Source organism: Herpailurus yagouaroundi, unplaced genomic scaffold (assembly GCF_014898765.1).
Source record: "Herpailurus yagouaroundi ecotype Mexico unplaced genomic scaffold, PumYag 183, whole genome shotgun sequence".
Lineage (NCBI taxonomy): Eukaryota > Metazoa > Chordata > Mammalia > Carnivora > Felidae > Herpailurus > Herpailurus yagouaroundi.
The window spans coordinates 2,120,835-2,147,110 of NW_024412414.1; the positions used below are offsets into that span (position 1 = coordinate 2,120,835).

At 52.6% G+C, this 26,276-nt stretch overlaps 1 protein-coding gene across 1 annotated transcript in view; it reads left to right on the forward strand.

Moving 5' to 3' along the window:
- The window catches only part of PLXND1 (plexin D1), a gene marked incomplete at its 5' end in the record, with an annotated part of 61,186 nt that overhangs the window by 21,496 nt on the left and 13,414 nt on the right, over nucleotides 1–26,276 (forward strand). The window contains 18 exons of the mRNA XM_040492164.1: nucleotides 1,148–1,279; nucleotides 1,538–1,638; nucleotides 1,729–1,858; nucleotides 3,336–3,513; nucleotides 3,659–3,767; nucleotides 4,217–4,319; nucleotides 10,493–10,594; nucleotides 13,060–13,149; nucleotides 13,367–13,460; nucleotides 14,682–14,836; nucleotides 15,872–16,023; nucleotides 16,952–17,051; nucleotides 17,145–17,284; nucleotides 18,077–18,244; nucleotides 18,327–18,417; nucleotides 18,615–18,878; nucleotides 18,966–19,115; nucleotides 19,942–20,056. Of these exons, the coding sequence (XP_040348098.1) occupies nucleotides 1,148–1,279; nucleotides 1,538–1,638; nucleotides 1,729–1,858; nucleotides 3,336–3,513; nucleotides 3,659–3,767; nucleotides 4,217–4,319; nucleotides 10,493–10,594; nucleotides 13,060–13,149; nucleotides 13,367–13,460; nucleotides 14,682–14,836; nucleotides 15,872–16,023; nucleotides 16,952–17,051; nucleotides 17,145–17,284; nucleotides 18,077–18,244; nucleotides 18,327–18,417; nucleotides 18,615–18,878; nucleotides 18,966–19,115; nucleotides 19,942–20,056 (2,374 nt within the window). The remainder of the gene's footprint in view (nucleotides 1–1,147; nucleotides 1,280–1,537; nucleotides 1,639–1,728; nucleotides 1,859–3,335; nucleotides 3,514–3,658; nucleotides 3,768–4,216; nucleotides 4,320–10,492; nucleotides 10,595–13,059; nucleotides 13,150–13,366; nucleotides 13,461–14,681; nucleotides 14,837–15,871; nucleotides 16,024–16,951; nucleotides 17,052–17,144; nucleotides 17,285–18,076; nucleotides 18,245–18,326; nucleotides 18,418–18,614; nucleotides 18,879–18,965; nucleotides 19,116–19,941; nucleotides 20,057–26,276) is intronic.

Consider the following 26,276-nt stretch of genomic DNA (forward strand, 5'->3'; position numbering starts at 1 on the left):
GAAACTCTTCCAGAAGAGGCCCTGGGAGGACAGATCCTGGCTGAAAGTGGAGGAAGAGAAATACTCCAGCAGGGAGCACAGCGTGGATAAAGGCCTACAGGCTGGAATGCTTGTGTTGGGTTGAATGGGTGGAAATGAGCCTGGCGGAGTAAGTTGGGGTTGGTTGTCGGGGCCTTGAATACCAGAACAAGTTTATTCCATAAGCAGGCGGGAGCTACCAAAGGTTTGGAGCCTACAGAGAAGGCCAGGAAGTAGGAGGCCCAGGGAGACATCTAAACTCCTGGTCCCAAGTCAGGGCCTGGCAGGGCCTTAGACAAGGCAATGTGTTGGAAGTATGAGGGGCCAGCTGAAAAAGAACAAAGTTTGATGGGGCTCTCGTGGACATTGTCTGTCCTCAGGAGGACATGCAGAGGGACTCTCAGAGCCAGAGAAGCTTCCAGGCCTCAGCTGGTCCTGGTCTTCCTCCTGCCAGGACCTTGGACCCCACCCTCTAGCCTCATCCTTGGACTGTGGGGTCAGATAGGCCTGGGCTTGCACTGTGACCCTGAAGTGTCTTCATTTTATGACTCTCACCAAGTCTGTAGCCTCTCTGGGCCTCCATCTCCTCATCTGTGAAATGGGCACAAGAGGGGAGGCATGAGAAGTGTGGCCCCATCAGCACTTCACAGGCATCTTCTCCATCTGTGCTTACCTCCGTCCCGAGGGGCGGGTGCCGTCATTAGTCCTAGTAGGTCAGGAAGCCGAGGCTCCCAGAGGGGAAGTGACAACCTGTACGTTTGTACAGCACGTAAATGTCAAAGCTGGAATTCAAACCCACATCCCTGCTCTTAGGCATGATGCCAGACAGCTGCCCAGAGAATCTTTTGTAAAGTGTAAGGTCTGCATGTATTCCCAGGGTGGGATGTGATGGAGAAGATCAGTCAGGGAGGGAGTTCCTGGTGGGACCACAGCAGAGGCAAAGGTGGAGAGGCCAAAGCCACCGCCCCCCTTATATGTCTGTGATTTCCCACCAGTCCTAGAAGGTCTGCAAGAAGATGAGGCTGAGACCCCAAGCCTGAGTCAGATCCCCACCTCCAGGGGCATATCCCCTGCCGTGGGCACCCTCCCAGTGCCCCATCACCCTGACGGCCACGCCCCACCCCCACAGATCAACCTGAACGAGAGCATGCAGGTGGTGAGCAGGCGGGTGGTGACGGTGGCCTACGGGGAGCCTGTGCACCACGTCATGCAGTTCGACCCAGCAGACCCCGGTTACCTTTATCTGATGACGTCCCATCAGGTAAGGCCAGAGCCCTGGCCTGACGGGGTCCCAGGACACGTGGGCTTTCTTCCTCTCTGCCTCCCACCAGGGGCGCCTTCCCTTCCCACGCCTTCCCCGTGTACACATCACCTCTGCAGGGAAGCCCTGTTTCCCCTAATTTCCCCTGTTGAAGCGTCGAGCCTCAATTTCCCCGGCCTCTCGTGGCCCTCGCCACTGCCGATTCCCCGGGCAGAGGCCGGCAGCCCCGCTGAGCTGGGCCCTCCCCTCTGCCTCTAGATGGCCAGGGTGAGAGTCGCCGCCTGTGCTGTGCACGCCACCTGCGGGGACTGCGTGGGAGCAGCCGACGCCTACTGTGGCTGGTGTGCCCTGGAGACACGGTGAGGCTCCCGGGGGCAGAGGCTGGGTGTGGGCAGCTGCAGTGGGGCCAAGGGCCCGCCAGGGTCCTGACCTGTGCCATGCCGCACCAGGTGCACCCTGCAGCAAGACTGCGCCAACTACAGCCAGCAGCATTTCTGGACCAGTGCCAGCGAGGGCCCCAGCCGCTGTCCCGCCATGACTGTCCTGCCTGCAGAGATCGACGTGCACCAGGAGTATCCAGTGAGTCCCGGGGGAGCTGGGACTCAGCTCGGGGTGGGGAGGGGACACAGGGTGGGGAGCTGCCCTTCACCTGGCACCCAAGCCCTGAGAGGTAGAGACTCCTGCCCCCAGTGCCCCTGGGACCTGGAGGCAAGGAATGAGAATGACTGGGCTTTACTGAGCACTTACTGAGTGCCCACACTTGCCGTGTGCATGATGTCCACCTGTGTTGGTCCTTATACAACTCTATGAAGTGGATGCTCTTAACATCCCCGTTTTTCAGAGGAGGAAATTGAGGCACCGAGAGGTAAAGTGACTTGCTCATGGTCATATAGCTAGGGAGGAGCAGAGCTGGGATTTGAACTCAACAGAGGCAGGCTCCAGAGTCTCAAGAGGGAGGGAGCAAGTTGGGGGATACAAGGAGAGTCAGTGCCCAACCCCCTGCCTCTTCCCAGGCCCAGTACAGGTAGGGGTCAGAGGGACCACCAGGTGCTAGGCTGCTATTTCTTGTGCTCAGAAACAGACCAGATGAATCTGCAGTGTGGAGGCAGGGACTCCCTGCCTCGCCTGAGCTCAGGAAGGCCTGGAGCTGCCACAGCCCCCTCCCCACCCATAGCAGGCAGTCTGGGGAGGGCTGAGGGACAGGCAGGCCTGGGCCCCACTCAGCCCTGCCCTCAGTGACCTCCCTGCGGCTGGCTATCCTCACCTATCAACAGGGGGGAGATGGTGGTTCTAATGGGCCAGGTGGGGTCTGGGACTCCTCTGCACCCACTCTGCATGATTATGTATCACAGAGCCCTTCACATGTTTTATGTCCACAAGCAGACCAGGCACAGGTTTGTCCATACATCCATTCATTTATTCGTTCATCACATAGATCATTGAGCACCTACTATGTGCTAACAGCAGTTCTAGACTCTGGGGACACAGCAATGAACAAGACAGAAAAAGCCCTGGTCCTTGAGCAGCTGACATGCTTGTGGAGCGAGAGAACGCGCAAGATAGGATGGCAAGATGGTGAAAAGTACTGTGGGGAAAAGGGTGCAGAAGAGAGAGAGGGGTGGGGAATGAGTGGCGGAGTGTCGACATTTTAGACGAGGCTGGAGCTAGGCCCGGTGCAGATGTTACATTTGAGCAAAGATATGAAGTAGGTGAGTTAGGTGGGTATCTGGGAAGAGTGTTCTGGGCCAAGGGAACTGCCAGTGCAGAGGCCCTGAGGTGAGAACAGATTGGTAGATTTGAGAGAATATTAGGAGATGAGGTCAGAGAAGTCCCAGGGACCAGATGACTCAAAGCCTCCTTGACTACTGTAAGATGGTCATTTTCATTTTGCAGATGAGGAAACTGAGGCCTAGTGAGCCCCATGTAGGATATAGCCCTCTGGCCTGGAGTCCTGGCCACCTGTCACCCCTTCTCCCAGGGTTGCTAGAGTGGGGGCTGGGCCCCGAGGGGAAAGGCCTGCTCCCCACTCTCCAAGCTGAGGGTCCCTGGCCCCCAGGGCATGATCCTGCAGATCTCGGGCAGCCTGCCCAGCCTCAGTGGCATGGAGATGGCCTGTGACTATGGGAACAACATCCGCACTGTGGCCCGGGTCCCGGGCCCTGCCTTTGGCCACCAGATCGCCTACTGCAACCTCCTGCCAAGGGACGAGTTCCCGCCCTTCCCGCCCCACCAGGGTAAGCACCGCACTCACTGGGCTGTGAGTACAGCCCTGAAGGGGTGTAATGGAATGTCAGGCATGGGGGTCCTGATATCACAGCCTCCGAGGTCAGGGGAGACTCCCCTTTGTCCTTCTCTCCCTGGTTCCCTGGTCCATTCTAGATCACGTGATTGTTGAGATGTCTGTGAGGGTCAACGGGCGGAATATCGTCAGGGCCAATTTCACCATCTACAACTGCAGCCGCATCGGACAAGTGTATCCACACACAGCGTGAGTGGGTCAGGGTGCTTGCCTCTGGGTGGTGGAAGGAGGAACAGGGAAGGGTCTCTGCTCTCAGGAAGGCCCTTGGAAGAAAAACAGTGGTGTGCTAGAGGCAGATAGGGCCCTCGCTTGTTCATTTTCTGGCTCATTTATGTGCAGCAAACTCTTATCACCCTAACCTGGCTTCTGTGGGCATTCAAGCTGCAGGGGCAGAGAGAAGTGCTTTGATTACCCTTAATTTAGTCTCCTAAAGGCCCTGCTTGTCTATATCCTCCTTGCATGCCTCTCGTAGCAGGTAGCTCAGTATCTTCAAAGTGCCCCACCCTCTGATGACGATGGTGGTGAAGGAAGACCTTTCTCCCCAGGGCCGGGATCTGCCTCTTAGGTCCCAGTTCCTGGGGGCAGGGATGAAATGAGGGGTGGGCATCCGAGTGTCTGAAATGCTCCTTGTCTCCCAGCTGCACCAGCTGCCTGTCAGCACAGTGGCCTTGTTTCTGGTGCACCCAGCAGCATGCCTGTGTCTCCAACCAGTCACGGTGTGAGGCCTCACCGAATCCCGTGGTAAGTTAGGCCTGGGTGGATTGCCCTCTGCCTGTTTCTTTACTTTTTTTTTTTTTTTTTAATATGTTGAGAACATTTCCACATCATTAAATTTTCTTCCTGGCACCAGATTTAACAGCTGTGCTGGGCTCATCACATAACAGCACATTTAACCAATCCCCTGTTGTTGGATGTACCGATCACTTCCCATTTCTTTTTTGTGTTCTGATATAGACAGGGCATGGCGTGCGTCCTTGATTATTCCCTGGAGACGAACTCCTAGAAATGGCATATTGGGGTGAAAGCGTGGCCACATTTTTACATCTTTGACTCAACTGCCTCCAGAAAGCCTGAGCCAGTTTTAACTCCCACCTGTAGTAGGAGGGCTCCTTTCTACACACCGTGTCAGTACTGGCTAGTTTGAAATTTTACCTGTAACATTTTCAACAACCCTGCGGGCTCAGGGCAGTTGTCCCTGAGGCCAGGAAATACCAGACTGGGACCTTGAATCTAAGCCCCGCTGGCTTGGCGCCCATGTTCTCCTTCCTTCCCGAGATCAGGAGGTGGGCTGAAAGGCCCCTGGCTTGGTCTCCCCATGGGTGCTGGGGACCCTGGAGCAGGTGATGCCATGGCTGTCCCTGAGCAGAGAAGGTGAGCTGGTCTCAGGAGCCACACGCTCCCAGGTCCTGTTGCTTATGCTGGTCCCGTGAGCTCTATAGGCTGATTCTCCGCTGGCCAGGATCCAGGCCCTCCCTGGTGCTGTGGGATGGCTGGATTGAATCAATTACACCAGGGTGGGCGTGGTGGGGAGAAGTACAAATGGAAATGCCACATACCTTGCGCCTGGTTGGTTTCTGCCGTGTGTTCACTTGCAGGGTGGCCTTCTGCCATTGCCCCAAAAGCTTCTAAGGCCATCCTAGCCTTACCAGGGATGACCAAATGAGGCTTTGGCTGGGGCGGTGATGCTCAGCCAGGTGGGATGGCTACACTGGGGTGGGAGAGGGTGTCGAGGTTCTGAGACTACAGCTCATCCTCTCTCAGACCTGGCTGCTGGAGCCTCTGTCTTGTATCAGGGCTGTGAGGGGTCAGGGTGAGGCACTGAGTCCCTGCCTGAGGCTCCTCTCCCCAGGAAGGAGATGCTCCCGCCCACTTTCCAGATGGGACAACTGAGGTAGCAAATAGGGTCCTGGGGGCACTGCTTCCTAGCATGTGTTCCAGGGAAGCGGGCCCAGTCCCCAGAGCATCTGAACCCCCAGCCTCTTGGCTCTGGGCTCAGAGAATCTCATCAGGAACCCTCCAAGCAGGTACAGATCAGTGTTCAGATGCTAAGGAGGGGCACCATGGCCCACACCTGGAACCCTCTGGTCTCTGTACCTCCTGCCTAAGCCTCTGAACTGCTTTGAAGAAGGGTCATCCAGGAGCTTACCTCAAAAAACCGAGACAATAATGTGGGGCTTCTGGCCCTGGGAGAGAGATCTAGTGGAGTCTGTGTGGCCAAACCATAGAGGAGGCCCCTGGGCCCCTGTGTTGGAGTCCGGGCCAAGCAGGAGTCCTGCTCTTTTTTAGGGTCCACATCTTCTAGCCCCCAGCCCAGGGCTGGGTACACAGAGGGGCTCAATAAATGTGAAACATGAAGCATTCGTGCTGGCAGCCTGATAGGCTGTTGAGGAGGACCCACAGGCTCAACACGGTTATCCAGCATTTATTGGGCACCCTTTGTATGACTGGGTCTGTAGCAGGCACTGGGAAGGAACCCAGTTAGACATAGTTCTGCCCTCCCCATCATGAGCCAAGGGCCTGAGGTGTGAGTTGTGGCTGTGTGATCCTGGTCAAGCTCCTGAACCTCTCTGTGCCTGTTTCCCCATCTCCTATTTTACTTACTGTGTAATTGTACATTTTACTACTATAAAATGGCCTTACTTTGCTGTGCTGGGAGTCTTGAATTGCACCTGTGAGGCACCAACTCCATATGTGGCACATAGTAGGTACTCATTAAAAGGCCACTATCCTTCTCAGGAGCGGGTGGCTACTTTGCTGGGTGGGCCAGGGAGCACTTCTCTGGGAGGGGGACTTTTGTGCAGGGTCCTGACAGATGCATAGGAGCTCAGTCTAGAGGTGTTTCTGAGGCAGCACCCCATAAGCCATCTCCCCCAGGTCTGCAGCTCTGGGGGCCAGGGGCTGGAGCGGTGGGCCCAGAGAGGGTCTGTCTTAGAGGATTATGGTAATCTAGCAGGAACTGGGATCGGAGCCCCAGAGAGGGTCTGTCTTAGAGGACTATGGTAATCTAGCAAGAGAAGAGGCAGCCCCCTCCCCAGGCCTGCAGAAGTCTCTGACTGATACTTAAGATGGCATTTATTTATGTCTCTGTTAGCCCTGCAGGTGACATGTTTCTGGTCAGGTGGTGGACAGGGGAGTTTGCACATCCGCCTGCACCCCTCGAGAGCTGGGAGGAGACAGTAGGACTTGGGTTAGGCCAGGGAGGTGTCCCTGGGGAGGTGCTAGGGGCTGAGTTTCCTGTCACTAGGGAGTCTCCTGCACTTCCCTAGTGCAGAAGGAGGATGTGGAGGAGTGGAGGGTGCCAGGAAGAGGGTGCGGTGTTTTAGAGGAGGGGAGGAGAGATAGGACAGTAGGCCCCCTTCCTGGGGAGCCTGGCGTGGATGCCACCGTGAAATTGGACTTCATTCGGAGCCAGTGGGGAGAGTGGTTTGGTAGGAACAAGGGGCAGTTTAGGGGGCTGTGAGGGTGCAGAACTGTAGAAAGGGACCGGGCGAGATGGGTTTGGGCCAGCCATGCTGGATTGGGACATCAGTTCTTGACCCTTGAATGTGGGAGAGAGAGTGAGAGAGTCTGTGAGTCCCAGTGTGGGTACAGGTGAGGTCCTCTGTGAACCAGCACCCACTGGGCTCCTGTCCGGGTTGATTGTGGCTTTTGGCACTGCTGACTCAGCAGCTGTCCTTATTCCTCTGCCTAGAGTGTGGTCGATTGGCCGTGGTTTCCTGAACCTGCAGGCTCTGCCCTGTGCTGCACTCCAGCAAAGGGGAGAAGCCACTCAGCCTCCTTCTGACGTGTCGATGGCTTGGCTTAGATGGGACAGGGAGGCCCCATCCTTTGGTTGCACTGGGGGAAACCCTAGTTCAAACTAGCCTTGGCCGCAACAGAATTAATTGACTCCTATGAGTGTGAAATCTGGGGCGGGGGGGCGGGGGGGGGGGGGGGGGGGGGGGCATCACCTTCAGGTATAGCTGGATCCAGGAGTTCCGACCATGTTTTCAGGGCTCCCTGCCCCTCTGGTTGGGCTTCATGCTCTGGCAGCCCTCCCCCCTTGGTAGCAAGTTGACCTCAGCAGCTCCAGGCAGGCTCCTGATTTCCTGGCAGCCCCAGAAAATAAAAAGAGCTTCTCTTTCTTATTGGTTCTATGGAAGTCCCAGAGTTGACTTTTGCTGGCTGCGCTAGGGTCACGTACACTCCCTGAACCAATTGCTGAGTCCAGGGCAGGCCTGGGACACTGGCCTATCCCTGGGGCTAGGGAGTAGAGTCAGTCTTCCCAAACCACAGGCCTGTGGGGGAAGTTCCCCAAAGGCCAGGCCAGACTTGGAGGCAGATGGTGGGGGCTGGAGGCCAGCAGCAGACATACCAGCTGGCCCCGTGGAGGGTTAGCCAGTTCTGGGGGGAGGTACCAAAGGAGGGCAAAGGTGTGCCAGGACTCTTAGCCTTGGCCCACTCTGTAGAACAGGTACAAGCATCCAAAGCCATGGGATCATAGATAGGGATTAAGGAGAATGGGGGGGGGGGGGCCCCCCCGGTGCTGGTCCCCACCTCCTCCCTCCGGGGGGGGGGGGCTCACGTGGAAACTCCTGCTCTGACCCTCACCCCACAGCCCCTCCTGTCAGCCACTTACCCACTGGTGGGGTGGAGCTGGGAAGACAGAGCCACAGAGCCCCCGGCCAGCTGCAAGGCAGAGCTGGCAGCAGCCATGAAAACTGATTGCAAACATGTGGGTTCCATTCCCTGAAATTCCATGGGGTTTACACACGAGACTGCGGAAGATGGCAGCCCAGAGGCCAGAGGCTTGTGTGGGCTCACCCTGAGCTGGACATAAGCTCCTCCCTCCCAGCCCCGCAGGACGACAGTCAGCTCAGGAGGCCTCACCCGGGCCTAGCCATGTTGCTTCTCTGGCCGAGGCCTCTGTGATCCGCACCAGGCCCTGTTCCCCGGGAAACGGACCAGTCTAGGCGAAGTTTCTGGCCTGGTGGTCGGCAAACAGTCTGGACAACTAGAGGCCTCTTGTGCTGCCAGTTCCATCTTGGGCAAACTGCTCTGCTTCTCTGTGCCCCGATTTCCTAGTCTGTAAAATGGGTGTAATGATTATACTTAACTCAGAGGATTGTTGGGAGTTCGGATTTGGTGAATTAATACGGTGTGGTGTGCTTAGAACTGTCCAGGAGCACAGTGAGGGCTGTGTGAGCTGGTGACTATCTCTGATGTGGGCATGGTCATCATTTATTGTTACTGGCATCTCCTCAGGGTCCAGTGTTATGCCGAGCCCCCCAGGGTTCCCCTCAGGGAGCTCCCTGTCTGATTAGCAGTAAGGAGAAAAGACCCAGGGAGGCCTCCAAGTTCTATCCTCAGAGGCCTTTGCCCTGGCTGGCTGACCTCAAGGTGGACACACATGTTTCATTGTGTTCCCAGCCAGACCTCTAGGCTGGGATGGTCAGCACTTGGTATGGTGTGGCGGCTGCAGGGTCCCAATCTCCCCTTCTCTCAGGGTCTCAGCAGGTCAGGCTCAGAGTGTGAGGAGGCAGAACATGGCCCAGTGGGGCCCTCAGGTCTGAACAACAGTGCGGGGTGGGGGCTCCAGACTTGTAAGCTCAGAGAGGTCACTAGGTGGCATGGTGGGCACAGCCCTGCTCCCTGGTGTCTGTTTCTGGCCTGGGAGTCAGACAGTGGGAGTTCACAGACCAGCTCTGCCCTCTGACCGCAGGTACATCGCCATGTTTCTGAACCTCCAGCTCTTGCCTGCCCTCCCTCCCTAACTTTTTTCCTTTTTTAAATTTAAATGTTTATTTATTTTTGAGAGAGAGAGTGGGTGTTACCACGAGCCGGGGAGGGGCACAGAGAGGGTGGGGGCGTGGGAGAGGATCTGAAGCAGAGAGCAGAGAGCCTGATGTGAGCTCAAACTCATGAGCCGTGAGATCATAACCTGAGCCAAAGTTGGACGCTCGGCTGACTGAGCCACCCAGGCACCCCTAACTTCTTTCCTTTTTTTTTTTTTCTCAATGTTTATTTATTTTTGAGAGAGAGAGTGTGAGACAGGGGCAGAGAGAGGGGGACAGAGGATCCCAGGCGGGCTCTTTGCTGACAGCAGTGAGCCCAGTGTGGGGCTCAAACTCATGAACCGACCCGTGAGATCATGACCTGGGTCAAAGTCAGACGCTCAACCAACTGAGCCACCTGGCGCCCCTAACTTCTTTCCTTTTTCGAAGTGGCCCCTGCTCCACCAGGCCTCCGTGGCTGTACTGCCAATGTGAGAATGCTGATGCCCAGGCCTGCCCGGGACTCTTGGGGGGCTGGCGCCTCTGCCCGGAGGCTGGGACTCTCACCTGCAGAAGTGGGGAGGGGTGTGGAGCCTCGGGACACCAGGGTCCTCATATCCTGTTTCCCGTGGGCTGTTCAGAAATTTGGAGTTCTTTTTCTGAATCATTTAACATGTGTCATCCTGGAAACCGCGTTTTGGAGCTGGGCGTGGTCTCAGAGAATGGGTGCAGCCCCTCATTTTATAGCTGGGAAAGATGAGGCCCAGAGATGGGGAGGGGGGCCAGCCCTCAACCCCAGCCTCCTGACCTCCTCTGCAAAGTATGCCCTGGAACAGCCATGGCGGGACTGGTTCCATCGCTGGGCAGGTTACATCATCGCGGAATGCCTCAGTTTCATCATCTATAAAATGGGGCCGATAAAGCCTGCCTGTAGGCTTGTCATGAGGGTCAAAAGAGACAGTGTGTGGGAGGCACTGGGCACATTGCCCTCGGTGGTGGCGGCTGCTGTGATTTTGTTACTGGTGTTTCCTCACTGTGCAGGCTGGCAAGTACTTCCCTGGGGAGGCAGGCTGCGACAGTAGGCTGGCTGGCATGGCCGTGAATCCTGTCTCTTCTGAAATGCTCCCGCATCACCCTTACCTTGTTGTGTTTTGACTGCAGAGCCCTCAGGACTGCCCCCAGATCCTGCCCTCACGCCTGGCACCCATGCCCACAGGCAGCTTACAGAGCATCCCCGTGCATCTAGCCAATGCTGCCTTCCAGGTAGGTGGAGGCCAGGCCTGGGGGTGGGGGCAGGAGAATGCTGTTCTGGATGAGGACCCATGCTCTGGTCCCTCCACCCACACCTTGGTTTTATTTCTGAGTTTCCAGATTCTGTTTGAGAAAGCCCCACTGTGTTTGCAGGGGGTTAGAGGAAAGGGAAGTGGATGGGGAGGGCCCAGCCCAAGGGACAGCAAGCTGCTAACAGCTCCTGAGGGAAACCCTGGCCAGGACCCCCAGACTCCCCTACCCTGTAAAGCTCTCCTGGCAGAGCTGGGTTGCAGCCCATGGTTGGGCACTGTCCATGTCCTGCCGGCCCTACCCCCTAGGCTGACTTGTAATTCTGCACACATTTCCTCATTTCATGGCTGACATGCCTTACCTGAAGACTGTCCAGAGAACCCCTGTGCTGCCCTATTCCCCATTATCCAGATGGGAAAAATGAGATCCAGAAAGGAGAAGTAGATGACTCTAGGTACACGACGTAGGGCTTGACTTGCACCCTAGCACTGGACTCCTGAGAAAGTGCTCTTCCCTACAATCTGCCGTCACCTCTGCACCCACGCATGGGGAGGAGGAGATTCAGCTCCTTTCTGGGTCCCTCCTGGAAGAGCATCTTGGTGGGAAGCGTTGACGAGTTCTGGAAGTGTGCCAGCCATCCCCCTCCCCAGCTCCTAGGGACTCGCCATCTGTTGCTTCCAAGGGGGAGCGAAGGCCTGTGACAGCTGTCGCACGTGGGGGCCACGTGCCAGGCATCTGGGATGTGTCAGGCAGCCTTGTGGCTGGGGCTGGAGCTCTGTGTGGGCAGTGCCCTCAGCCCTCAGACTCCCTCCTGCAGTGGTTGGAACAGAGCCTTAGGAGTATGAAGGGGCCTGGTCTGGTATGAAGGGCGGTGCTGCTCCCTGGGGCTACAGGAGCCTGGCGTGGGGAGGCCCAAGCCCTGGGTTCGGGTCCCGTAACCAGGAGGCATGTGTCTGCCCCCAGTGTGCCTCAGTGATCCTGGCCCTCGACCTGCTTCTAGAACACTAAGGGCAGGAAGGGGCAGAGCCCCCTTCCTGTTTGCTGAGCCTGTAGTCTGGGGAGCCTCAGGACAGGCTGGGCCTGCTATGCTGAGTGGCTGAAGCCTGAGCTGACCCACCTCCTGGCTCAGCATGGGCAAATGTGCTTGCAGCCCTATCAGTAGCCACCTTCCTGTGTTAGCTTCAGAGTGAAGCGGGAGAGGGGGTAGGCCAGAGGAGAGGAGTGTGCTGACCTGCTTTCTCCTCAGGGTGTCACATGTGCTAACAACAGGGACATAAACAGGAAGTCCTGCCACGAGGCTGGACTAATACACATGAAACCTGAGTTTGTTCAGTCAGCAAATATTTATTGATACCGTTCCCTGGAGGCCTGTGCTGGGCAAGATAAGACTGGGGAGTTGGGGCCTGTGTATTTAAGTCAACAAACACTTATTGAGCACCTCCTGCATACTAACAGCCAGCATATATTAGTCACCCACAGTGTGCAACCCACTAAAGATACATGATCTCGTTTCCCCAGCAACCCTGCAGAGTAGGAATGTGTGTTTCCATTGCAAAATTTAGGAAACCAAGGCTCAGAAAGGAGAGCCACTTGCACAGAGTTGCACAGCTAGGAAAGGCAGAAGGTAGGATTCAAACCGATGGAACCTGAGCTCTTTTACTGCCACCCACTGCCCTTGGAGGTGTCACAGGGGCTGAGACCCAACCCTAACCCTTCCCAGTGGGTGGCAAGACCAGTGTAAAAAGAGCCTGGGCAGGGAGATAAGGGTGGTCCTCAACATATAGGGTGTGGGCAGGCTTTAGGAGCCTCCTAGAGCTCCTAACATGCACCCAAATGTTCATTGCTAAATGAATGAATGAATGATCAAATGAGGGGCACCCACCTGATTTAAGGGGGCTCTGGGAAGTCTTTGGAACATGAGACAATTTGAGCTGGATGCTGAGGGCTGTGTTGTGTTTTGCTGGGTGGCTAAAGGGGAGACAAGTTGTTTGGGTAGGAGGAACAGCCTGGACAAAGGCCCAGGGGCAGGGCAGCCTGTGCCATGTCCAAGAGTGTCCTGCTGTGGCTGGGGCATCGGCCTTTGGGGACAGAGGTGGGGGGTAGTAAGATTCAAAGAACAGGTGGAGACTCACTGGGATAAACCTTGAATGGCAGTCATGCTAAAGAATTGGATTTTTATGAGCCGAGTAAAAGGCCATTGGTTTAGGCCATCGGGAGATATTGGTGAAGCTTTTAGTCGCGTGGGGAGCAACAGGTTCCAGGTGTTCATGTACTCCTTGCCTCCCTCCTTCCATCATTGGACCTGAAGGCCAGGAAGGATATTCTGGAGGAGTAGGGGCCTGATAAAAGGGCTCAGCCCACTACTCTGGGCAGCAACCCATGACAAGTTGGAGTTAGAGAGCAGTGGGTGCTGATCTGCCTCTCCTCAGCAACCCCATTTCTCCTAGGGTGCAGCCCTAGAATGTAGCTTTGGGCCGGAGGAGATCTTTGAAGCCGTATGGGTGAATGAATCTACTGCACACTGCAACCAAGTGGTGGTAAGTGATGTGGCTCTGGGGGTGGGGGGGGCGGTAGGAAGGCCTGCATAAGTCCAGATGCTATACTCCTTCCTTCCCACCTTATCCCCCTCCTCCTTTTGATCCCCTTATCCTCAACAGCCCTGCCCTCTTCTGTCTCCATGACATGCATCCCCTCCCCCCAGCAGAAACCTAGACACCACTCACACCCCTCATGCTCTTTCTTGTCCTTTTGCAGCTGCACACGACCCAGAAGAGCCAGATGTTTCCACTCAGCCTCCAACTAAAGGGGCAGCCAGCCCGATTCTTGGACAGCCCTGACCCCATAACAGGTGGGAGCCCCTACGGCCCTATGGCCACTGGGGATTCAGCCTTAATGGGTGGGGCTCTACCTTGGGGGATTTATCCAGTGCCCACCGCACAGTCACAGATGTCCCGCCCTGTGTTTCCCTAACACACAGGGTCTCAGATCCCAGCCTTGCCGTTCTCTACCTGGTCACTCAGTTCTTATTCATTGAGCAGCTATTGTGGGCCAGACATCTGTATGCCGATGGCTGTGCAGCTTCAGGCGCTTGCTTGGTCTTCTGTTTCTCAGCCATGTACATGAGGCACAGGCCCTTTTACAGAAAGCTTGGTGAGGATTTGCTGAGACGATGCACACAGATCTTACAGTTGTGACTGGGGCACAGTCAGCACGCCCCAAATGGTGATTGGTGTCCTTACTGTTATTATACATATTGAATCAATTCTTTAAGAGTCTGTCTATTCATGGGGAGCCTCAGATATCCCTAGTGGATATGGTACCACCACCCGCCCCCCTGTCCCCACCATGAAGGTCCCAGAGACAGACTCCAGAAGAACCAACCTGCACACCCAAGACCCTGAAGAACCCTCCCAGCACTCCTGCTTGGGCCACTCCGAGGGTCTGAGGCCCTGGTGCCCACTGCCCACATTGCTCAGTGATCCCCTAGCATCCCAGAGCCCCACTGGTGGGTAAACAGACCCACCCGGGCCTGGGTGTGAATCTCGGGCCTGCCGCTCACAGGCTTTGTGACCTTGAGCAAGTCAGTCCTCCCCTCTGAGCCTCGGTCTCTTACCTGTCAAATGGGGTGCCTGGTGGGGTGCCTGCGTGGCTCAGTCAGTTAAGCATCTGACTTTGGCTCAGGTCATGATCTCCTAGTTCGTGGATTCAGGCCCCGCGTTGGGCTCTGTGCTGATGGCTTGGAGCTTGGAGCCTGCTTTGGATTCTGTGTCTCCTCCTCTCTCTGCCCCTCCCCTGCTCATGGTCGGTCGGTCGGTCTCTCTCTCTCTCTCTCTCTCTCAAAAATAAATATTAAAAAAATTTAAAAAACCCCAAACAAACAAAGAGCTCCCACCTGGTAGAATCGTGGTGTGGACAGATACTATTAATGAGGCTGTGGCTGCACTGTGCTTAGCAAAGGCCCTGGGGAGTTTGGAGAACCAGAACCCACCTCTGGGTGATGGTGAGTGAATGCAGAGGGCACAGTGGTGACGGGGGGTGCTGACCCATGCTGTCTCTGTGTCTCTCCCAGTGGAGGTCTATAACTGCGCCATGGGCAGCCCTGACTGTTCTCAGTGCCTAGGCCGGGAGGACCTGGGACATCTGTGTGTGTGGAGTGACGGCTGCCGCCTGCGAGGGCCCCTGCAGCCCCTGCCTGGCACCTGCCCCGCCCCCGAGATCCGCGCGGTAAGCACCCACACCCACGGAGGCCTGTCGCACCCGCATGCCCACGTGTGCGACACACAGCACCCCACACGGGCTCTCAGACCTGTGACACACGTGCTTGCACATAACCAGCCGTATGCATGCAGGATCACCTGGGGAGCGCCTGCTGGGTGCCAGGGCCGCTGGGTGCTGGAGACACAGCAGTGAACAAAGTGCCACCCCAACACGGAGCTAATGTTTTAGTGGGGGAGGAGGGTGGGCAGTAATAAGTAAGGAAATAAATAATTTATATATAGAAGGCGATAAGTGCTATGGAGAAAAATAGAGTGAAGCAGGGAGTCTGGGCCGGAAAAGATGTTAGCGCTAGTCTCTAGTTGTTTTTCTTTTCATGTTTATTTTTGAAAGAGAGAGAAAGAGAGGGAGCAAGTAAGGGAGGGGCAGAGACAGAGGGGGACAGAGGATCTGAAGCGGGCTCTGTGCTGACAGCAGACAGCCCAATGTGGGGCTTGAACACACAAACCGTGAGACTGTGACCCGAGCCGAAGTCGGACGTGTAACTGACAGAGCCCCCCAGGTGCCCCCAGCCTCTAGTTTTTATGGTGAGGTCGGGGAAACCCTGCTGGTATGGTGATAAGTGAGGCCGGCAATCACAACCGAGCCTGAGTTTTAGCTAAGACGAAGTCCGGTGGAAGGATTCTCATTGGCGTAGGCTGGGTCAGGTGCCCATCCCTGACCCAGTCAGCTCTGGCTGGGTTGCGAGATCATGTGGTCAGACATGGCCACTGGGAGCAGACTGCGTTGTCCACAGAAGCCCCCACCCTCCGCAGGTGTCATTGACTTTGCACACTCACATCCCCAGACCCATGTGGGCACATCCTCACTGGCAGCCCCCGTGACCTGTCCAGTGAGCAGCGGCCCCCCACCCCCTCAGAGCCTCTGTACCTCCTCCTGAGCAGCAGGTGTACGTGAACTTGCCTGGGTGTGTGCAGCAGTGGGTGGGGAAAGCTGCTGACGTCCCAGCCTCAGAACATCATTCGTCCTCTGGTCACCTGGCAGATTGAGCCCCTGAGTGGCCCCTTGGACGGCGGGACCCTGTTGACCATCCGAGGCAGGAACCTAGGCCGGCGGCTTAGCGACGTGGCCCATGGCGTGTGGATTGGCAGCGTGGCCTGTGAGCCACTGGCTGACAGATACACGGTGTCGGAGGAGTGAGTAGTGGCAGTCCCCAGGGCTGTTCTGAATGACCTCTAGCGTCCCCCCCACCCCTCCCAACAGTGCCAACCACAGCTCTGCCCTCCCCTCTCCCCTCTGCCTTCCCACCCTCCTCAGCACCCTGCCGCTCACTAGAAGTGGCACAAGGTCTTCCAGACCTTGTTGAAGCCATTACCCACCCCCGTGCATTCCGCCCTTTTCTACTCTGGACGCTTCTCCATATCCTTCAAGTTCCCACTTCAACACCTGCTGCTCTGGGAGGCCCTCCCAGGTTCCCCCAGAACAGCCGGACTTCCATAGAAGCCTTGCATTGATTTTTTTTAAAAAAGCAACAAAAACCTTGTAGTTAACAAAGTGTGGGGCTGCTGGTGTGGTGCAGAGGTCTGAGCCTACCGCTGTGGGGCCTGGCCCAGAGGGGCTGTAGAAAAGCAGGGGGTGAGCTGATTTCCTTTGCCGGGGGAGCTGTAAGTCAGGCTTGCAGAAAAGCTATCAGTCTACCAGCCCAACAAATGTCCTCATGGTTGGAGAATGTTCAGATCCCAAGAGACCATCTTATCTCACCCCTTTGTCACATAGTTGTAGAATTGTGGGAAAGTCAGGCGGGGCGGGCAGGAGAGGTGGGTAGTCCTGGGGAAGAGCCTGGCATCAGGGTGACATCGGGGTTTCAGAGTGGCTGTTTTCCAGCTGATAGGGAATGGTTTCAGTATTTTGATGTAGGTGATGCCATTGGCTGTCCCAGCCAAATGGCAGTCCCAGCTGTGAGTCAGAGAAGCGGGAAGCTGAGGGCAAGGGTGGAGAGCCCACATACCCTCGGGGTATAGCCGGGGTGGGGGGGTGGCATCATTCAAGAGAGAACCCAGGTGCTGCTTACCCAGCCCCTGAGACCCTCCAGCTGCTCTCCTGACCCAAGCTACCTCCCCCCAGGATTGTGTGCGCTACAGGGCCAGCCCCAGAGGCATTCTCAGACGTGGTGACGGTGAACGCCTCTAAAGAGGGCAAGTCACGGGAGCGCTTCTCCTACGTGGTAAGGGAGGCTGAACCCACCCTCCTGCCCACCCCACCAGACACACACCTGGGGGGTGGCCTGAGGCCTGACCTCCTGTCTTCCTCCTCACAGCTGCCCCAGGTTCAATTCCTAGAGCCTGACAAGGGCCCCAAGGCAGGGGGCACCAGGATCACAATCCACGGGAGCGACCTCCATGTGGGCTCCGAGCTCCAAGTCCTAGTGAACGACACAGAGCCCTGCACGGAGCTCGTGTAAGCCCCTGGGCCTGGGCCACCCCTTCCTGCCCAGGGAAACTGGAGGGCTGGGGGCTGGAAGGGTGGAATGACATCCTTGCATCAAGCATCACTCGGGTTTTCACCAGCTGTGTCCTTTTGGCCAAGCCCCTTCCCTTCTCTGAGCCTCAGTTTCCTCATCTGCTAAGAACAGTAATTGTGAGTAGTACTCTGTGCCCGGCATACAGTAGGAGCTCCATAAGTGGCCTCTGCTGTGAAAAATGTGATGGTCATATACATTCGGAGCTCCTCTGGCTGGCCCAGGGGTGTGGTCCAGAGCCTTTTGATGAAATACCTCTGTCTTTATTATGCACTTACTGTGTACCAGGCCCCATTGATGGGCATTGCTGGGGACACCAAGAAGAGCCCAGCAAAGTCTCAGCTCTCGGGAAAGCAGACACTCCCGCAGGAAATAGAAACATCTGAGACTGGGAAAAAAGCTGGTTCTTTCAGAGCCATTCCTCAGCTCTGAGAGAGGGACTCTGGGAGGGCTTCTTGCATGAGGCGGGATGGGGCAGAATTGGAACACACGGGCAGGGCTGGAGGAAAAGCGAATGTGTTGAAGGTGGGGAGGACAGCCTGAGCAAAGATGTGGAAGTCAGTATGTGCAAACAACAGATTCCTGTACGAGGGGGCAGAAGACCAGGTTGGGGCGAGTCGAGGAGGCCTATCCAGGCCAGGCATGCGGGCTTGTGGCCTGGGCGATGGGGCAGGCAGGAGCAAGCAGCAGGAGGTGGGGGCCATGCTGACAGTGCCGCTGCCCTCCCACAGGCGCATGGACACCAGCATCACCTGCACGGTGCCCGAGGGTGCCCTGCCGGCCCCCGTGTCCGTGTGTGTGCGCTTTGAGCGCCGGGGCTGTGTGCACAGCAACCTCACCTTCCAGTACATGCAGAACCCAGTCATCACGGCCATCAGTCCCCGCCGCAGCCCTGTCAGGTGAGACCCCAGACCCTGACCTCTGGCTGAGCTCACTCTCTAGGGCTGCGGGTGGGCTGACGGGGCTCGCTGTATCCCACAGTGGCGGCAGGACCATCACGGTGGCTGGCGAGCGTTTCCACATGGTGCAGAATGTGTCCATGGCTGTGCACCATATTGGCCGGGAGCCCACGGTGAGGGGGCTGGGACCAAGGTGGGTGGGGAGCGGCCAGTAGCCCTGATTGACTCTCACGCTGCTGTATCTGTCTTCTCTCTGCCTCTCTGTCTCTCCCTCTCTCTCTCTGTCTCCTTAAACCTCAATCTCTCCCCGTTTCTCCTGCCCGTCTGTCCATCCTCAACCTTGGCCCTGGCCCTGGCCCTCCCCTACCAGCTCTGCAAAGTTCTCAACTCCACCCTAATCACCTGCCCGTCCCCTGGGGCCCTGAGCAATGCATCGGCACCAGTAGACTTCTTCATCAATGGAAGGGCCTACACCGATGAGGCGGCTGTAGCCGAGGAGCTGCTGGACCCCCAGGAGGCCCGGCGGGGCAGCAGGTTCCGCCTGGACTACCTCCCTGACCCACAGTTCTCCACGGCCAAGAGGGAGAAGTGGATCAAGCACCACCCCGGGGAGCCCCTCACCCTGGTCATCCATGTGAGTTCCAGCGGGTACCAGTGCGGGAGTGAGCGGGGCCGGGCTCAGCCGCAGACCTCAGCAAGTACTCCCTCTCTGTTCCTGCAGAAGGAGCAGGACAGCCTAGGGCTCGAGAGCCACGAGTACCGGATCAAAATAGGCCAAGTGGCCTGTGACATCCAGATCGTCTCGGATAGAGTCATTCACTGCTCGGTCAACGAGTCCCTGGGCACGGCCGAGGGGCAGTTGCCCATCACAGTGAGTGAACGGGGAACCCCAGGTGGAGGCAGACCTGGCCCCCAGCCCTGCCCCTCACCCAGCGTATCAGAGCTAAGTGTTGTCGTGCTCAGTGGATGACGCCAAGTGGAGTTTTACATCCCCACTTGACAGATGAGGCCCAAGAACTTAGTCACCTGCTCCAGGGCAGTGATTGGCCCCAGATAGGCCTGATGGGGCTGGACTTTCAGAGGCTGTTAGAAGTCTCCCTTGTTCCACTTGATGCTCCACGTCAAGTTTGGGCTGCCAGTCATGTGCAGAGTCACGGAGGGGAGGGATACAGGAGGAGGGCCGAGAGGGGCCAGAAATGAGACCTTTTCTATGCTGTACCTGCTTGCATGTCTCCTGGGATGGGAAACCCCTTCCCTCTCAAGGCAGCACATGCCGCCCAGGACAGGTCTGACTGCCAAAGCTCTCTTTCACCTGCACCCCAGTCCCAGTTATGCCCTCTGAATCCTCAGCCTTTACCTGTTTCCCTGGTCATCAGACAGTCCTCCAGATACTTGGGGACAGCAGCCAGGCCCTGTGGACTGACCTGCCTTTGGCTCCTCCACTGCCCCTCCCAGGCCGTAGTAGTAAACACAGCCCATATTGAGTCTCCCCTCTCTGCCAGGGCTAGCCAAGCATCATCTCCTTTAGCCCTCACAGCATCCCCAGGAGGTGGGCCTGGTTATCTCTGTGTTTATAGATGTGGCCTCTGAGGTTCAAAGAGGTTAGGTGACTTGCCCAGGACCCCACAGCTAGTGAGGAGAGGAGCCAAAGCACGAGTCCGGGGAAGCTACAGCTCCCTCCTCCCGCCTCTGCCCAGATCCAGGTAGGGAACTTCAACCAGACCATTGCCACACTGCAGCTGGGGGGCAGTGAGACCGCCATCATTGTGTCCATCGTCATCTGCAGTGTCCTGCTGCTGCTCTCTGTGGTTGGTAAGGAGACTTATTCTCGTGACACCTTGGAGGGCACACCTGCCCCCACCTTGTCCCAGCCCCTCAGAAGACTGGCAGATAGGAGAAGAGGAGTGATGGGCTGGGGACACAGCTGAAACAAAAGCTTGGTGGTGGGTTACTCACTGAGAGATGTGCCCTGGCTGCGGCACAGATGGGTGGAGGATGATAGATGCTGGGGGATGCGCTGGGTCCAGGCTGTGGGCCCTGACTGCCTGGCAGAGGAACTTGGAACCTTGTCCCGGAACCAGTAAGGGGCTACTGGAGGAGCTTAAAAGGGAAGCTTAACCTACACATTTGGTAGGCTATCCCACTATTAAACTGATGGTTGTAAAGGTGATACAGTTGATCCTTGAACAACATGGAGCTGGGGGCGCTGACCACCCCCCCCACAGTCCGAAATCTATGTATAACTTTTGACTCCCTCCAAAACTTAACTACTAATAGCCTCCTGTTTCTGGAAGCCTTACCAATAACATAAACAATCAACACACATTTTGTATTTATATGTATTATATACTATAGTCTTACCATAAAGCAAACTAGAAAAAAAATGTTATTAAGAAAATCACAAGGATGAAAAAAATACATTTTCAGTACTCACTGTATTTATTTTTAAAAATCTGCAGGTAAGTGGGCCTGTGCAGTTCAAACCCAGCTGTCCAAGGGTCATCTGTGTGTGTGTATATTTCCCCCTTCCCCACCCCAGTAAGGGATTATAATATAATACTACTGTGTCACCTTTTAAATGTTTCATAATTCACAAGTTAACACCCAGTCATCGTAGAAAGAATCGAAAATGGTAAAAAGCAGAAAGAGAAGAAATCGCCCATAATTCTCTCACCCAAAGAAAGCCACTGTTCACCCCTATTTTTTTTGACCTCCTCTATTTCCGACCTGGGCCGGTTCACCCCTCCTTAGGCAACCTGATGGTCCCCCGCTCCCGGGAGGTCACCATACTGATGCCGAACTTAGTGCGGACATCCGACCGGCATAGCACATCACAGCCCAGAACTTCTGGGCTCAAGCAGTCCTCCTGCCTCAGCTTCCCAAGTAGCTGGGACTACACACATGTGCCACTGCACCTGGCAAGGATCCTGAGCCTGGGAGACCCCTGTTTTATTTTAACTGACATATAATTTTATGTTAGTTTCAGGTGCACAACACAGTGATTCAGTATTTTGATGTAGTTGCCTTCTGTCACTATACAAAGTTCTTATAATGTTATTGACTATAGTCCCTATGTTGTACATGACATCCCCAAGACATGTGTTTTATAAGTGGAAGTTTGAACGTTTTCATCCCCTTTACCTATGTCACCTATTCCTGCACATCCCTCCCCTCCAGCAACCACCAGATTGTTTTCTGTATCTATGAGTGTTTCTGTCTTGTTTTTTTAGATTCCACATATAAGTGAAATCACAGAACATTTGTCTTTCTCTGACTTATTTCTTAGTGTAATACCCTCTAGATCCATCCATGTTGTCACAAATGGCAAGATTTCATTCTTTTTTAGGGCTGAGTAATATTTTATGTATCCACACATTTATCCAGGGACACTCAGCTTGCTTACACGTCTTGGCTATTGTAAATAATGCTGCAGTGAACATAGGGATGCATGTATCTTTTTGAATTAGTATATTTGTTTTCTTCAGCAGATGAATAACCCAGAAGTGGAATTGCTGGCTCCTAGGACAGTTTTATTTTTATCTTTGAGGAACCTCCATACTGTTTTCCATAGTGGCCGCATCAATTTATGTTCCTCCCAACAGTTTACCAGGGCTTCCTTTTCTCCACATTCTTGCCAACACATGTTATTTCTTGTCATTTTGATCCGAGCCATTCTGACAGGTGTGAGGTGCTATCTCATTGTGGTTTTCATTTGTATTTCCCTGACGATGAGTGATGTTGAGCATCTTTACATGTGTCTGTCGGCCATCTGTGTTGTCTTTGGAAAAATGTCTCCTCGGGTCCTCTGCCCATTTGTTAATCAGGTTGTTTGGTTTTTGTTATTCAGTTGTATGGGTCTTTATATATTTTGGATATCAACCTTTTATCGGATGTATCATTTGCAAGTATCCTCTTCCATTTAATAGGTTGCCTTTTTATTTTGTGGATGGTTTCCTTCACTGTCCAAAAGCTTTTGAGTTTGATGTCATCCTATTTGTTTATTTTTGCTTTTGTTGTCCTCACCTGAGGAGACATAGCCAAAAAAAATATTGCTAAGACTGCTGTCCAAGAGCTTGCTGCTCATGTTTTTTTCTAGAAGTTTTATGGTTTCAAGCCTCACGTTTAAGTCTTTAATTCACTTTGACTTTATTTTTGTATATGGTGTAAGAAAGTGGTCTGGTTTCATTCTTTTTGCATGTGGCTGCCCAGATTTCCCAACACCATTTATTGAAGAGACTGTCTTTTCCCCCTTGTATATTCTTGCCTCCTTTGTTGAAGAATAATTGGCCCTGCAAGGATGAGTTTATTTGTGGATTCTCTTCTAGTCCATTGATCTATACGCCTGGTTTTGTGCCAGTACCGTACTGTTTTGGTTACAATAGCTTTGTGGTATAGTTTGAAATATGGGCACATGATCCTTCCCGCTTTGTTCTTCTTTCTCAAGATTGCTTTGACTATTTGGGGTCTTTTGTGGTTTCCTGAAAATTTTAGGATACTTTATTCTAGTTCTGTGAAATATAACATAGGTATTTTGATAGGAATTGCATTGAATCTGTAGATTGCTTTGGGTAGTATGGGCATTTTAACAATACTTCTTCCAAGGTATGAGCGTGGTATATCTTTCCTTTTTTTGTGTGTCATCTTCAGTTTTTCTCATCAATGTCTTATAGTTTTCAGAGTACAGATTTCTTACCCCCTTGGTTAAATTTATTCCTAGGCATTTTATTCTTTTTGGTGCAGTTGTAAATGGTATTGTTTTCTTATTTCTTTTTCTGAATTGTTCTTTATTAGTATATAGAAACACAGTAGATTTCTGTATGTTAATTTTGTATCCTGTGACTTAACTGAATCCGTTTAATAGTTGTAATAGTTTTTTGGTGGCATCTTTAGGACTATCTACATATGTTATATCATCTGCAAACTGTGGCAGTTTTACTTATTCCTTTCAAATGTGGATGCCTTTTATTTCTTTTTCTTGCCTAATTGCTGTGGCTAGGACTTCTAAGTGCTATAAGATTGATGAGAATGGGCATCCTTCCTGATCTTAGAGGAAATGCTTTCAGCTTTTCACCATTGAGTTTGATATTAGCTGTGGGTTTGTCCTATATGGCCTTTATTATGTTGAGGTACATTCCCACTATACCCACTTTGTTGAGAGTTTTTATCATAAGTAGATGTTGAATTTTGTCAAAGGCTCTTTCTGCGTCCATTGAGATGATCATATGATTTCTAGCTTCATTTTTATGTTAATTTGGTGTATCATGTTGTATGATTTGTGGGTGTTGAACCATCCTTGTGTTCCTGGAATGAATCCTACTTAGTCATGGTGTGTGATCCTTTTTTTTTAAGTTTGTTTGTTTGTTTGTTTATTTATTTATTTATTTATTTATTTATTTATTTTGAAAGAGAGAAAGAGCATGAATGGGAGAAGGGCAGAGAGAGAGGGAGAGGAATTCCAAGCAGAGTCCATGTTGTCAGCGCAGAGCCTGATGCAGGCCTGGATCCCTTGTACTGTGAGATCATGACCTGAACCAAAAATCAAGAGTCAGACACTTAACTGACTGAGCCACTCAAGCACCTCGATGGTGTACAATTTTTTAAATGTATTGTTGAATTTGGTTTGCTAATATTTTTGCATATTTTTTGCACCTTTGTTCATCAGTGATATTGGCCTGTAATTTTCTTTTTTTTGTAGTCTCTATATGGTTTTGACTTTATAAAATGAGTCTGGAAGTATTCCTTTCTCTTCAATTATTTGGAATAATATCAGGATTGGTATTAACTCTTCTTTAAATGTTTGATAGAATTCACCTGTAAAGCCATTTGGATCTGGACTTTTGTGTTTTGGGGAGTTTTTAAATTACTGATTTAATTTCATTACTAGTAATCAGTATATTCAGATTTTCTATTAATTATTCAGTCTTAAAAGATTGTATATTTCTAGAAATTTATCCATTTTTTCTCGGTTGTCTAATTTGTTGGTGTGCAACGTACAGTGTTATCTTTTATATTTCTGTGGTATCAGTTGCAATTTCTCCGTTTTCATTTCTGATTTAATTTAGTCCTTTTTTTTTTTTTTTCCTGGATGAGTCTGGCTAAAGGTTTGTCAATTTTGTTTCTTATCAAAGAACCAGCTCTCGGTTTCATTGGTCTGTTCTATTGTTTTTCAGTCTATTTCATTTATTTCTCCTCTGATCTTTATTTCCTTCCTTCTACTAACTTTGGGCTTTGTTCTTTTTCTAGTTCCTTTAAAGTTAGGTCATTCGAGACTTCTCATTTCCTGAAGGAGGCCTGTATCACTAGCGAACTTCCCTCTTAGAATGGCTTTTTCTGCAACCCAAAGATTTTGGACTGCCATGCTTCTGTTTTCATTTGCCTCCATGTATTTTTTTTTTTTTTTACTTCCTCTTTGGTTTCTTCATTTACTCATTGGGTGTTCGGTAACATGTTGCTTAGTCTCTACATGTTTGTGCCTTTTCCCATTTTCTACTTGTAATTAATTTCTAGTTTCATGCTGTTGTGGTCAGAAGAGATGTTGGATATTACTTCAGTTTTCTTAAATTTATTGAGACTTGTTTTGTAGCCTAATATGTGACCCATCCTAGAGAATGTTCCATGTGCACTTGAAAAGACTATGTATTTTGCGGTTTTTGAGATTTTATTTAAATTTTTTTAATGTTTACTTATTTTTGAGAGAGAGAGAGAGAGAACGTGAGTAGGGGAGTGGCAGAGTGAGAGGGAGACACAGAACTTGAAGCAGGCTCCAGGCTCTGCGCTGTCAGCACAGAGCCTGATGCAGGGCTTAAATGCATGGACTGTGAGATCATCTGATTCGAAGTCAGATGCTTAACCAACTGAGCCACCCAGGCGCCCTGAGATTTTATTTTATTTTGAGAGGGAGAAAGTGCATGTGAGCAGGGGCAGGGCAGAGGGAGAGGGAGAGAAAGACTCTTAAGCAGGCTTCAGGCCCGTGCAGAGCCCGATATGGGGCTCTATCTCACGACCATGAGATCATGACCTGAACCAAAATCAAGAATCAGATGCTCAGGGGCGCCTGGGTGGCGCAGTCGGTTAAGCGTCCGACTTCAGCCAGGTCACGATCTCGTGGTCCGTGAGTTCGAGCCCCGCGTCGGGCTCTGGGCTGATGGCTCAGAGCCTGGAGCCTGTTTCCGACTCTGTGTCTCCCTCTCTCTCTGCCCCTCCCCCGTTCATGCTCTGTCTCTCTCTGTCCCAAAAATAAATAAACGTTAAAAAAAAAAAAAAAAAGAATCAGATGCTCAACAGACTGAGCCACCCAGACTGAGCAAGGTGTCACTTGCTGTTTTTGGATGGAGTGTTCTGTATATATCTGTTAAGTTCAGCTGGTCCAGTGCGTCATTTAAGGATGATGTTTCCTTATTGATGTTCTGTCTGTGTTGTCTATCCATTGATGTAGGTGGGGTGTTAAAGTCCCCGACTATTATTATGTTGTTGTCTGCTTCTCCATTTAGGCTTGTTAATATTGCCTTATATATTTAGGTGCTTCCATGTTGGGTACAGGAATATTTACAAATGTTATATTCTCTTGTTGGATTGACTCTGTTTTAAAATCTATTGTGTCTGATGGAAGTATTGCTACCTTAGCTTTTTTTATGTTTCCATTTGCATGGAATATTCTTTTCACTTTTAGCCTGTGTCCCCACACTTCTGAAATGAGTCTCTCATGGGCAGCAGATAGATGCATCTTGTTTTTGTGTTGGTTTGTATCCGTTCATCCATGTCTTTTCACTGGAGAATTCAGTCCATTTATATTTAAAGTAATTATTGATAGGTACATACTTATTGCCATTTCATTATTTTCTGGCTATTTTTGTAGTTTTTCTCTGTTCACTACTTCTTTTGCTCTCTTCCCTTGTGTTCTGACAGCTTTCTTTAGTGGTGTGCTTAGATTTTTTTCTTTTGTGTATTTTATATAAGTTTTTTCTTTGTGGTAACTGCAAGGTTCACATATAACATCTTAGGTTTATAACAGTTTCTTTAAAAAATTTTTTTT